Genomic DNA, 13,212 nt, shown 5'->3' on the forward strand with positions numbered 1-13,212 from the left:
GATCTAGTTGTCTCTAAAAATAAATCTTAGCAATATCAAATCTTTAGTGATCTCTTCCCCACAGGCTCATTTTAAAGCAATATCAATGGTAAATGATATTGCATTGTCAAGGGAGGGTGGATACAAAATAGAAGGAAGAAAAGTGACTCATCTTTGTTAGATTGGGGAAGAGTGAATTTGTATTTCTTTATGAATATAATAAAGATATATAGCCTAGGATTTATTAGAAATTCTTTTGTTTTTAATGTTTTACATTTAATCAATTCCTCTCAAATTAAAAGTATGTTTTCTTTAAAAAGGAGAAAATTCAATATCCAACCAATATATTTGGAGATGATTTCTCTAAACCCACTAAAACCTCACCTTTGAAAAAAGAAGCAGCTTTTAAACTCAGAATGCTCTGAGAAGCAATTTAATTAATTTATTTTGTGGCAGGATATGAGAATAGGATAAGATCAGTATAATTCATTTAATTTATAATAAACTAATTTGAAAATCATTTTCATTTATTTCTTCACCTTTTTTTTCAGGTTAAATAAAAGTTTATATTTTAAAGAAAAAAATTCATTTTGAAGCTAATATACTGCTTTTATCCAAGTCAATACTTGCCATTGGTTTGGAGGATGCTTTTTCACATATAAAATTTGAGAATTAAAAAGCTGCATAATAATTATTCTTCACGTATGCATATAAAACTATATTTGGAAATGTGCTTTCATCGTCTCTCATAGATCACTTAGTTTGATCGCCCCAACCTCCCATTAGGAAGGCTAGGAATATATAATTATTCTTATCCCACAAATAAAAGAACTGGGGAAAAGTGAGTTTAAGTGACATGTGCAAAGTGACACACTCAGTCAGTGGCAGAACCCAGACCAGAAGCCAGGCTTTTAATCCCAGCTGAGTGCGTTTCCTACAACTCAATGTTATGTCCTTTGTTAACGTTGTTGGTTGATAGAGAAGAGGATATTTCATTTTAATGACTTAGACACTGGTCCTTTTATTATATATTCTTAAAATAGCTCAAATTATATTTTAACCTCAATATAATATTGACTTTTCACATATTTTCCCAACATTGATGAACTTGATCACTGTGATATTGTCATTAAGGGAGGAAAATGGAGCACTAGAGAGAATTTGAGTTTGGTTTCAGGGGTTTTTTGTTATACAATCAGTTAACGTGTTAAGGAAAAAACCATTATGGAAAAGCAGGAAATGACACCAATTTAATTAATCAATGTCACAAAATTAATATGATTTGTTTGCCAGAGGAAGAATTTTCTCTCTGTTAATTCCAGAGAAAGGAAATAGGCGGGATTATACATTTATTTGCAATTCTACAAAGAACAAGTTATCATGCTTCCTAGAACATACCAATTTAATCTAGGTCCTTCGGTATGTAGACTGAAAATATCTTGGCTTAAGGGTAAGTTATGGAGATTTTGATGTTTTCAACCAAGGTTCCAACATTTTGTGAGGCAACATTCTTTGTTCGCCAGTTGTGGCTCTATTTCTAGATAAATGTAATTCCACTTCTATTTAGTATTATCTTCACTCTACATTACTTCAAATTATACAAATGTGCTTTTACAACATGGATTCCAAAATTGGTGTTATTGACCGTTGTAATATTTAGACACTGAGAAAACCTGTACAATATGGTCTAAAAGCCATAATTTCTACACCACCAGTTCCCTTTTCCCTGTGAACATAATCACCTTACTTCTAGTCTTGGACACATACTGTAAGTGTATCCTATGTCAGAATCTCAAAACAGTAAGTTGTCTGATAAGATTATCTTATCTTCTTTATCTTAAGAAGAAAGATTTTTGGACTTGTGAAAATTGAAATTTGTTACATCAGTTCTTTCCTTTCAACCAAGGTTCTTTTGCATAAAGGATTACCTTTGTCGCATTAGAAACCACATTAATTTTTGAGCCTCTACCTTTAGCTATAGCTCAACTTTGCTCAATTATTTTTGCATTAAGTAATCAAAATTTCTTATTGTTTTTCTTGACAACCACAAGAAATCCAAGGTCTCAGAGCTCCTTTTTTTTCGTCTTCCATATATGAACTTTTTCATTTGAGTTTTTTCCTGTGTTCCACAACAATACATTTACAAGGCTTTAAGTATGTTTTTGCCTTTTGTTCCTCCTCTCATGTTTACTCCTGGAAACAGAGCTTAGTACAATAGTATCCAACATAGTTTTGATTCAAGAGTATTTAGAGCAGTTTCTATACCCTGAGCAGACACATTCAATGGGTTTGAGTAGGACTGACCAAAAGTTTATGCCAGTTGACTATCCTTTTTCTGAGATCCACTTTGTCAAGCCAGATACAGGCTTCGCCAATCAGGGTCTTTTTCATAAATTTCCCTCCGTTGGAGAAAAGTAAAATCTAGAAAAAATAGCCAATATTATATATACATGTATATATTTTTCAACCTCTTTTAATGACAGTTGATCATCAAAGAAATAGCACAGACAAGAAAGGGTGAGGGTGAGAGGAAGTGGCAGGTGTACTTGTAAGAGAACTAATAACTAAGATATCCTCAAAAAATTTGAATAATATTAATTAATTCACATCAAAATTTCTGAAAGAAGACACATCCTGAAGGATATGAGAATTCTAGATAAGATGTGTATTACTAGCTCATTCTAACTAGGTTTATGCTTAAACTGATGGAAAATTTCACAAAAGAACTTTGCTAGGCACATTTTTTACTAGTTTATGAGATATTAACTCAAATACAAAATTATTTGAGTGCTGAGTAAATGAATAAAGGCTCACAAGACAGATGGAACATAACATTGGTTTTATTTCGCATTTCGTTTACTGGTGAGTTTACTATAGTAGGCACTCCAAAGTGGTTTCTTGTCATATGCAGAACTTATATTAGTTGAAATTCCATAGGATCTCAGACTCAATAATTTTTTTCTTTTAGAGATGAGTTGACAGAAAGGTAGAGAGCATTTGGGGGAGCTAACCATTAATCCTTGACAATTCTTCTCTCTTGCTGTGTCTCTCTCTTCAGAATTTCCTTCAGAGAATTCACCTTTATTTCTGGCTAAAACTTTACTTTGATGTTTCTGACCTCAAAATCCACATTTCCGGTTATGGCTATTTCTTCGGGCTTCCAGTTTTGGGATTTCAAATGGCATTGTATATTTTCACTTGAATTCTGCCTTCTTATCAAATTTATCACATTTCCGACAAACTCATGATCTTTTTCCCTCTCAGTCCCGTCTCTAACTACTTAATTTCTATGAATGACACATTTGTTCACAGAGACTTCGGAGTCTCCTTTAATTTTTTTATTCCCTTCCATTCTAATGTCAGCTAATCTTCTCAATGCAATTTTTGCTTTGTAATATCTCTTATATTTGTCTCCAGTCCAGGTCTTTATTTTAAGTGCCAGTACCATGGTCTGGCTCTTCCCGTATTTTTTCATCTCTTCCCTCCCCCCTCCTTTTTCCTCTTTCTTTCCGTGTCTTTACATTTACTGAAGACATACTATATACAAGCATTGTGCTAGGCTGTAGAACAAAGTGCAATGAAAATAAAGCCTTGCCCTAGAGAAGCTGACAGTATAGAAGTAGTGACATATAAGTATATAAATTATTGGACAAGACAGGCTGGGATTGATAGCCTAATAAGATAAGCAAAATGTTATGTGAATAAGGTGTGATGAATTAGCTCTTGGGTCATCAGTAAAAGGCTGAGTTTACATTGGAAGATGTGGAGTATTGTGATAGATGGAGAGAGATGGAGAAGAGAGTACCAAAGGGGAGGAAAAATATGAGCAAACAATTGGAAGCTTAACCTGATTTGAAAAGATTCTGGTGTGACTGGAGTATAGAGTGAGTGGGAAAGTATACAAGGAGATGAGATTAAATCAATACAATAAGAACTCACCTTAGAGGACTCTGAAAGAGCCAGGATAATGGTGAGTCACCAAAGGATTTTAATGTAACCTAGACATTGTTTTTAAAAGATACCTCCGCCAGCAGTGTGATGAAATGAACTAAAAGGGTAAGACATTGATGGCAAGTAGACCAGGCATACTGCTGAAATAATATGAGTGACAAAGATGAGGACCCAGGGAGGATTAGTGGCAGTGAGCATGGAAATAAATCTATATAAAATAAACTGAGCAGGCAGAAAACAGAAGACTTGGTAGCTAATTGGACGGGGTGGATGGGCTGCAGAATTGTAAAGGGCCCCTGGGAAGATACTTCTAAAAATTAATTAACTTGTAAAATGTCACATAGCATATGATTGGTATATAAACATTGAATAATTGAATGGAAAATAAGTATGGTATGAAAGAAAACTTTAAAATAGTAACCATATAATCCAGAGTTACCTGAAGAGAATGTCCAGCAGGACTTAGGCTGAATCTAAAAGTTTCGTTGAATGAAGGCTCTCGATCATGTCTACACACTCTTGTTTTTTTCTTGATCACCTTTTTTTGGGTAGAGACGTTCATCACATATATTTTCACATATAAATCTGAAAATAAGAATTCAGCTTGTTAAGTGTCCATTAATCATAGGATTTTTTATTGAAAAAATTTTAATTATATACTGAGAGCTCTCCTTACATTTCGTAAATAGCCAGCAGACTGTGAACAATTTGTTCCAGATAACATAGAGTGATTAAAAGATACACCAATTTTCTTAGCAATTTAAACTTGTTTTCCTGTTGTATAATAAATACCTCACTCTAAGTTGATGTGTTGAAAAAAAATCTAGTTTTTAACTAGTAAAACATAACTTGTTCTATAGAAGAGAAATTAATTCTTAGTTCACATTTTTCAGATATATTTGGCGTATAGCCCAAATTTTAGTTAGCATTTTCCAGAATGTTTAGGACATACTCCTAAAGAATTCCTAGATATATTATATTGCTCATCATCATAAAATTAGATACCTGGTAAGTGATCAGGAGATTTAAATTTGTAGGTGATATTTCTGCATTGGAGTATTTCAACTATTAGTTGTTCACCATCTGTCTTCATTTCCTTCTTCAATGCAATCTTGATTTCTCCCATTACCTGAGTTTTAACTGAAAGAATTTAATAAAAAAGTTAAGGAATATGTAATGCCATTTATTAAATGTTTAGTTCAATAATTAATTCATATATTAATTTATTGAGTGTTCATCAAGTGCTAAACACCTTATTGCATCCTGGGGATACACAAATGAATAAAACGCAGTCGAAGCCCTTAAGGAGTGAAAGTCTCATGGGGAGACTGATAAATTACACACTTTCAACAAAGTATGTTAATTATAATGATAAGCTAGTAACAAGTGAGGTATAGAGGAAATCCAAGTAGATAAGTGTTGCAACTATAGACTCAACTATAGATTTTTAGGCCAAAAGAGGTAATAGATGAGACTATAGGAAGATAGACCTACATAAAAAAATAGAATTCTAATATAACTTATAGCGAATAAGTCATGTGAAATATAAGAAGTTGTTTACCAACAATTGCTCACTACCAGGCTTGCTCAAGAACACTTGCTAACACAACAAAATTGTATAAAATCATCATTGTCCATTATTTCTACTTCTTTCCTATTTCCTTTGTAAAAGAAATAGCCAACAAAATTATATAGTAATAAAATTGCACAAGGGAAAATACAACAAGTGTGTTAAATGAACTCTATGTATTTCTTTCCAGTGTTGCTCTTGGATCTTTACATCACTATAAAAGCTGTTCATGCTAGGTCCTATTCTTTATTGAGTCACCCTTTCCTCCATCAATTCATATATTCATCTACTTACTCATTCACTAACAGATATTTTATTTCCCACCCTACTCTGTGATAAGCACTCTGTTAGGAAGAATGGATACAATGGTGAGCCAAAACACACATGCTTATTAGTTTTATGGTTTTTCTGTTTATTGGGAAGAAATCCATCAATGAAATATTTTCATCAATAAGTGTATAATTAGAAAGAAAGAAAAAGTTCTGAAGTACAAGAGCATGGTTACAAGAAAGCCTAGGGAAGTGCTACTTGAGCTGAAACCGGGAGGAAGAGAAAGAATTAACTAGGTGAAATTGATGAGGAAGAACATTATAAGGAGAAGGAACAGTGTGTTAACAAAAGGGAACATCATGGGGCTGAGGAACTGAGTAAATGTCCATGTGATTATAACATATTGTTAATTGGTTCGATGTTAAGAATTTGGTTTTTACCTTTAGAACAATAGGAATTTATTGAAGGTCTTTAAATATGGATGTAGATCATTTGTTCTCAAACAGTTTGGTCTCAGGACTCCTTTACACTTTTGAAAAAAAAATGGAAGGTCCTCAAAGAACCTTTGTGTGGATTACAGCTATCAATATTAAAAATTTAAAAATTCTAATTAAAATGTAAAATTAGATATTTTAAAATGTTTATTGATTGATTCAGTTAAAATGACAATAATATATTTATAAATAAGTACTTAATGAAAAATAACAATATTTTCAAAAAAAACAAAGTAGTGAGGAGTGCTATTTTATATTTTTTTCAAATTTAATTAATGCTTTGCTTTTTAGAGGACAGCTGGATTCTCATACCTGTTCCTACATTAAATCCAGTTCAAATGTTGTTTTACTTGAAATACATAAAGAAAGTTCAGTATTACACAGATATATATAGTTGGAAAAGGAAGGAGTGTTTTAATATCCTTTTCAGATAATTGTGGACAATCTTTGATACTACATTAAAATTTGACAAGTGGTAGTTTCTTAAAGATTAGTGGAAACGTGGAATCTGAAACCTTATCAATGAACTTTTTGAATTGTTACTTTAAAACACATTAGTCTATCTTGCACCTCAAATGGACATTTTAACTCTGCCTGAATTGGTAACACTATGTATTGTTCATTTTGGAAAATACCAGTTCACTGAGTTATGCAGGTCTTCAAAATGTTGACATATTTCTTACATTATTAAAAGCACATTAATATTACCACCAATATCATCAAAAAAGTCTTTGAATATTGAGAAGCTGTCAAACTCAGGGAGGTAGATACAAGTTTTCCAAAATTCTATTTTTACTTAAAAGCTGAATTTTATCGACAACTATTGTCAATTGTTTTTCTTAAAATGATAAGTTCACTTTAATTTTTGAGAAAATTGCAGCTAAATATTCAACTCTAAACAAGCAGAGTTTGTCTATCAGTTGTCTTTCAAGTAAAAATGGTATTTCTTGTAAAAAAGACTAGTTCAGCTTGCAACTCAAAAAAACTGTGCAAATATGTTTCCTCAAGTCAACCATCATATTTAGTATGCAGCAGAAGTGCTTTATGTATATTTCCCATTTCATCACATGGAATAGTAGAGAGACATGTGCTTAAGCTTCTAGGTTTAATAAACATAATTCTAACTTCTTCATCAAGGATATTGTTCAGTGAAACTGGCAATTTTTTCCCCTATAAGTGTATGGTGGTAAAAAAAATAAAATACAGTGACAGTACAGTGTTTGGTGTCATTGACTTGATTTGTGCTAAGTCATCAGCAATTTTCTGCACCGTTGCTTTTGCACTGTCAATGTAAATGGCAACATAGTGAAAAGGTAAATAATACCTTAGTATATTTTAAAAAGAATTTTGACTTCATGGATTCACTTAAACAGTCTTGGGGACCCAAAAGGGTTTCAGAACCATGCTTGGAGAATGACTGTTATAGAATATAGTTGAGTAATCTTTGAGAGGAAATTAAAGTAACAAAAGCATTATGGACAAAAATGTAAAAATATTAGATTTTAGTTATTAAATCATTTTGATTTAATTTTGTGACACTTTTGGAATATAGTTGTTTTGATGTATTTCTTTCCAGGATTAATTAACTGTTTTATTAAATTAATTTAGATTTTTATGTCTAGATGTACCCCAACATGTGGAAAAGTATCTGTCAATATTTTATCTCACCCTGCTGTCTTCCTTCTGCCAAAAACTAATACTAAGTTCCAAAAATAGACAAAGTTGTCCTCATATGTTTTATAAACTAAAACACAAATCTTCTAGATATAGTTAAATCATAATAATTAAGCAGCCAATGATTATAGATACTTCACATTAGCTGGATATTAGCTTTACTCTCAAGAAACTCCAAGAAAATAAAGTGCAAGCAAAGGATTTTATATACAGCTAAACTGTCTTTCAAGTGTCAAGCCTATAGTTCTAAGCATAAAAGAACTCAGGAATACTATACAAAGTTGATTCTCTGAGAAATGTATGAGAGGATGCATTTCATCAAACCAAAGAGATGACTAGAGAAACTTCACAAAAGGAATGACAGTGAGTATTTAATTGTAGAATTAAGACTAAAACAAGAAAGAGGACATAGGTGGCTGGGAGAACAGCATGTAAGTGTCATGTATTCTGACAGAGTATAAAGGATAAAACTGAGAATATATGGATGGAGAAGGGACAGAAAGGGGAAAGTAGAATGAGGTTATTGATTTTTGTTTAGGTAAAAAGTAGGTGACAAAGGATGCCATTTAATTGACAAACCAGACAGTAAATGATTAAGTAAGGAGAGCAAGCCTTATGAAAGGTGTAAATAAAAAGAAAATCATTGGAACAAAAGTACAAAGCTTTCTTAATTACAAAGGAAATTTTTAAAAAATCAAAGACACCAAATGGAGAAAGAAATACAATAAATATAACACAATACATAATTATAAAACAAAATGCAGAGTTGTGATCAAACATATCTCTCATATCAATAAGCATGAATAGGTTTAGCTAGCTTATTTAAAAAAAAGATTTTCAGATTGGTTCATAAAGCAAAGCTTAACTCTATGATAAAATTTAGCTTTGTTTCAATAGTCAAAAATACATAATTTGTAAGCATGTCAGGCATAGGGAAGCAATAAGAGAGTAGGGGTTGAGATCCTATTATCAGACAAAAAAAGAATTCAGGTCAAAATGCAGTAAACAAAACAAAAATAGAACATTTTTTAAAGCTAAAATCCATAAGTCATAATGAAGATACGATTATGAATATCTACGCACCACTTAAATAATGGTTGAAACTGCGAAATAAGATGTCAAGATGTAGGAGATGTAGGCAGAATAAAGAGAATAATACAAGACTTTAACACAATATTTGCAGTGCAAGACAGGCCAAGTAGACTAAAACAAGTAATGACAGAACATTGAGACACCATAATCAATAAAGCAGATCTCATAGATACACATTAAACACCAATAATAGAGAATATATTTTTTTCTCAAATATGAAACATTCACAAAAATTGATCATGTTCTGAGTTACAAGGAAGACATCAGTAAGTTCTATGTAATGTAGCTATTGCAAACATTGATCACAAAAAAGCCTTCAATTAAACAATTCTTGAGTGAATGGCAAAATACAATGAGAAAATACAAAAGTTCTGAAAAATAATGATAATGAAAACACTATGTATCAGAATCTATGAGAGTTAAAGTAAAGATCAGAGGAGAATCATTAGCCCTAAACACTTATACCTTTCAAAGCAGTGATCAGAAGAAAATGCATTACACTTTATCAACAAAAATTTTAAAAATACAATTAATTTAAACTTCCAATTCCAAAAGCTAGAAAAAGAACAGCAAAGTAAAACAAAAGAAAGTTACAAAGAAGGAAATAATAAAGATATACACCAAAATTAATGAGGTAAAGAATAGAAAAATAGTAGATAAAATTAATGAATCAAAATTCTAGTACTTTACAGTGTCAACAAAATAGAAAAACCAATAATGTATTTAGTCAATGACATATAGCCTCAATATTATTATTTAGAAATGACATGTGGCCTCTTAACTATGACACTACTCTCCTCTCAATGATTTTGTATAAACCTTTTAGTGTCATGAATATAGCCCAATCCTATTGGCTCACATTGTGTTTACACATTCTTGACAGAGAGAAACTGAAAATATGATTTAATGTATTTCTTTGAATTTGCGAGTGAGCATCCAGTTCTGGTTACTTAACCATTTTAAATAAGTATATACAAGCCCATTCAAATCAATCAGTTTTATTTTAAAGAACTTCACAGGAAAATAAAAAATCTTCAATATAAAAATGAGAAAATAGGACAGATCTTAGAATCTCCTTTCTTTAATATCTAAAGAAACTAGGGGAAAAAAGTAAAATTTAGGAACATGTTAACAAGTAGCAACCAAACAAAGAAGAGGCTATAGTTTCCTGCCAGAAAACCCCAAAGGCAGTGTCTAGGAATGCAGAGGCAGATTCTGGGAAGGGACAGCTTAGCAGCGTTCCTGACCACACCACATATCAAAAAATCTTGGCAGGAAAAGAAAAATGAGTTGACAAAACTCTGAGAATTATCACTAAATCTCCATCACAGAGAAGTGGATGAACAAGGAGAGTAGGCAGTCCCAGAAAAGTCATACTAAACACTTAAGGGTGGCAGCTTTGGCTCATCACTAGGAAGATCTGAGGATTTCAGTGGAATCAGGAAAAACAACCAGGGCTCCCCATTTCTTGGAGCTCTAAGATGAACTATGAGAAAAACCCAAAGCTGAGACCACCTTTTCATTGAAATAAGACATACCTTGGCTTGGTGGTGTGAATGCTGGCAAAAACATTTAATTAAATCTCAAAAGAGAGAGCAAAACCTAGTCAACCAGGGTAGCAAATCTGTCTATAAAACAGCTCTATTGCTTTCCTCTAAAGCCACAGAAAAGCAGATAGAACTACTGCTCCATCTCTCAAACCATACCTGGGATGGAGGGAAAAGAGAGGATTCTAACATGGGAAGGAGGGAGTCAAGGAAAATTCACTCCCACTACTTGGAGCCAATAGAAGTTGTGAACAGAACTGATCACACTAATGAGTATGATGAAATGAAATATCAAGACAAAAGTTTCTGGGAGAAATTCACTATTATAGGTCATATTCCTCTTTTATAGGCCTTAAAACTTCAACATGGCAAGCATATAAAATTTGTTGTTTTCCACTTTCTCACTTGGGAAGAAAGGTGGAATTAAAAACTTGCTAATTACAGTCCTCAAGTTATCACATTGCCTGCTTTTTTCTTGGTAGGCTAAATTCACATGCTTCACAGTGTGATACTTGTGAAGCTCTTGATAAGTTTCTGCTATTTGAAGATTGTTCCAGCTTGTTCTTTAATGTTTCTACTACAGGAAGAAAGGGACATGCCTACTGAGGTGGTCCCAAAGGATGGTTGCATTAATTGTGAGTCATCACTATTCATGTCTGCCCTTTCATAGATTCAGAATGCCTTTGTCATTTGAAACAGATGCATGGATGGTGACAAAAACCTCTGTGTCCACTGTCTCCATGGGGGGAGGGGGGCCAGTTCCAGATGTGCTCGAGCCTTTGAACCAAAAAAGACAATGCACATGTAGAGGACACATGAGGATGTTTTGTAATTTTGTTTGGAATACAGAATAAATGGGCAGTAGAAACATGCTTTGATGAGTCTCCAGGTTTCTCGGTGTCCTAAAACTTGATGCTTTGGTTGTATTAAAAGCACAAAAATTAATCCTACTCTAGAGAAGACGTTTACCCCATAATGTAGCACAGACCTACAATTTAAGAAGAGGAAGAGATGAAGGGATGAAGAGGGCACAGTTCAAAAGTGAGATGACAAAATAACAGATGAGGTGAAAATGGGGATGACCGAGCTGAAACACAAATAATCCCATTTCAAAACTATTAATGAATTAGAAACATCATGGAACAAAATTAAATAAGATAGAAACCAATACTATTGACATATAGGAAAGAAAGGCTCAGGATGATATAGAGAGGAAAACAGGGACAGAAGTTAGAGAACAGTGATAGATATGTAGAACTGAAACATATGATCCAATATAACGGATTGCTCAGCAAAACTAGGTTCAAGAGAATAGAAAATAACATCTTTATATTTAAAATATAAAGGTATTTCTCTGAAATAACAGAAGAGTAAATTTGTGGATAGGTCAAAAGAGCATCCTATATTCCTGGAAATATTGATAAGTTAATACACTGATATATCCCACTTAAGCTACTTCAAGGATATAGAAAATATTCTTACAGGATCCAGGGGAAAAACTAAGTTGCCTGAAAGAGTACATTGGCATATAAAAGAAATGGACAGCCTTTCTAAAATATTTAAAAGACTGTGGCAGAGGACATAGAGAATACAGTAATGAGTGAAAAGAGGGAGAGAAGAGAGGAAAAAGAAATTTGAAGGTGAAATCCAGGCAGCCAATAAAATAATGGAAGAGGAGGGGCTGGCCTGGCGGCATAGTGGTTAGGTTCGTGCCCTCCACTTTGGCACCCAGGGTTCACAGGTTTGGATCCTGGGTGTGGACTTACGCACCGCTCATTAAGCGATGGTGCAGCAGCATCCCACAGGCAAAGTGGAGCAGGATTGGCACAGATGTTAGCTCAGGGCCAATCTTCCACCAAAAAAAAAATAATAAAAAATAAAAAAAAAATGGAAGAGGAAAATGGAAGAAAGTGTAAAAGTACTAATTTACTTTAAGTGGAGGGTTAATCAATAAACTTTAATGTTGAAATATAGTATTAAAAATCATAATTACCCAACCTCTTAATATTTTCTCTTAAACTTAGTGAGCTCTTTTATAAACTAATATGGCTAAAGCTATTTCTTTGTTTTACTGTGATATATCCTCTTCATTAAACTGAAAAACAATATAATCATTTTCTGACCAAGCATGAAAATTTAATTCCATTTTAACAAAATCATGTGTGTTCCTCTACCTCCAGCTAGCTAAAGTGTTCCAACTAAGTGTAATTGTAAAATTGGCTTAGCTTGTCTTCCCCAGCTTTCTTTTTTCACACTCTGGTGCTTTATTCTCCATTAACATATGCAGCATGCCTCCCATTTTTTTGTTTTCTCAGAAAAAAAGTTAAGATATATTTTATCTTTGAAAAACATGTGTATGTCATATGTACATGCACACATTTATACACCTACCCATATTTATATCTCCATCTATCTATCTAATTTATATTTTTAGAAAAGTATGTTTTAAGAAAATATTACAATTAACAAAATATAATCATTATTTCACAACAAGAAATAAGGTTGGTATAATCCCCATTTTACAGATGAGAAAACACACTTGCCAAACTGTTAAGTGGCCTAGGTAGAACTTTAATCTAGATCTTCTGATTTTAAGATCAGGGCTCTGTTTTCTCATGAACATCTTATATTTTCT

The 13,212-nt window shown here is 32.8% G+C and overlaps 1 protein-coding gene across 1 annotated transcript in view; it reads right to left on the reverse strand.

The window, feature by feature from the left end:
• Positions 1-587: 587 nt before the first annotated feature.
• PCLO (piccolo presynaptic cytomatrix protein) overlaps positions 588-13,212 on the reverse strand; it is a 397,103-nt gene continuing 384,478 nt past the window's right edge. The window contains 3 exon segments of the mRNA XM_087445431.1: positions 588-2,400; positions 4,370-4,515; positions 4,936-5,070. Of these exon segments, the coding sequence (XP_087301557.1) occupies positions 2,260-2,400; positions 4,370-4,515; positions 4,936-5,070 (422 nt within the window). The 3' untranslated portion in view covers positions 588-2,259.

This window comes from Ceratotherium simum, chromosome 1 (genome assembly GCF_057802395.1).
Source record: "Ceratotherium simum simum isolate JZ-2026a chromosome 1, ASM5780239v1, whole genome shotgun sequence".
Taxonomy (NCBI): Eukaryota; Metazoa; Chordata; class Mammalia; order Perissodactyla; family Rhinocerotidae; genus Ceratotherium; species Ceratotherium simum.